At 31.8% G+C, this 996-nt stretch overlaps 1 protein-coding gene across 1 annotated transcript in view; it reads left to right on the top strand.

Moving 5' to 3' along the window:
- The window catches only part of LOC128248843 (uncharacterized), a 53308-nt gene that overhangs the window by 36389 nt on the left and 15923 nt on the right, over positions 1-996 (top strand). The window contains exon 25 of the mRNA XM_052970994.1: positions 784-990. Within this exon, the coding sequence (XP_052826954.1) occupies positions 784-990 (207 nt within the window). The remainder of the gene's footprint in view (positions 1-783; positions 991-996) is intronic.

Here is a 996-nt window from a genome sequence, read left to right as displayed (position 1 = left end):
ATATATATATATATATATATATATATATATATATATATATATATATATATACAAGTGTGTATGGATATGTAATGTATATGACAATGCAGCTTATGTTCTCAATGTAGAATGTTCTGCTAGTGACAGTAGTGTGTGTGTGGAATGCCTGTATTTCAAGAGGCATTAGCTGCAGAAAGAGTTCGAATATTGTTGACTGCACATGGATACTGAGCACTTTTTCAAGCTATGTCTTGTGTAGGATAATCCAGGTCTCTGTGTAACAAGGAATGTTAAAAGAACTTGCAAGCTATGTCTGGGACTTTGAGGCTAGCAGGCTGTGAGAAACTGTGTGTTTGATTAACAACATATGTTGAAATGACTGTCAGGTTGCTGGTTGTAAAGAGTTGCCACATCTGGCTGCGATTAGTCTCACCTGTTGACAAAGTAACAAGTTAAACCTGACCGACTGAAAATAATTAGATTCAGTTAATTCAGCCATCAAATGAATCCATGAGTGAAAGCTCTGGTTGTTGGTACACCATGAAATGTAGAACGTAATATTTTCAGAAGAGAGTCATTGCATCATTGTATGTGTTTAACTTACATCTTCTTATATCCTAGTTCAAATCCTGCTAAGGGCTTCTTGTTTTCAATTTATCCTCTGGTATTGATAAATTACAGACCTATCGAGTAATGGAGTTATTTCATTTACCTGTTCTGTCTCCTCATAAATTTGGTTCCTCATATTGATGTGGAAAGTTCTTGTTATTTCTGCAATAAAATCTGATTTATTTCCTTCTTCAGGTTAATGCTGTGTTCCGCCTCCCAAGATCAGTCTACACAATCAATGTTCCATGGACTGTGTTGACCCCACTTAGAACGAAAACATGTAAGAATTCTTCTTCTTCTTTATTATTATTATTATTATTAATAATAATATTATTATTATTATTATTATTATTATTATTATTATTATTATTATTATTATTATTATTATTATTATTATTCATTGTTTTA

Source organism: Octopus bimaculoides, chromosome 10 (genome assembly GCF_001194135.2).
Source record: "Octopus bimaculoides isolate UCB-OBI-ISO-001 chromosome 10, ASM119413v2, whole genome shotgun sequence".
NCBI classification, from domain to species: Eukaryota; Metazoa; Mollusca; class Cephalopoda; order Octopoda; family Octopodidae; genus Octopus; species Octopus bimaculoides.
Note: the sequence above shows the minus strand (reverse complement) of the source record. Positions and strands in the feature narration are given on the sequence as shown.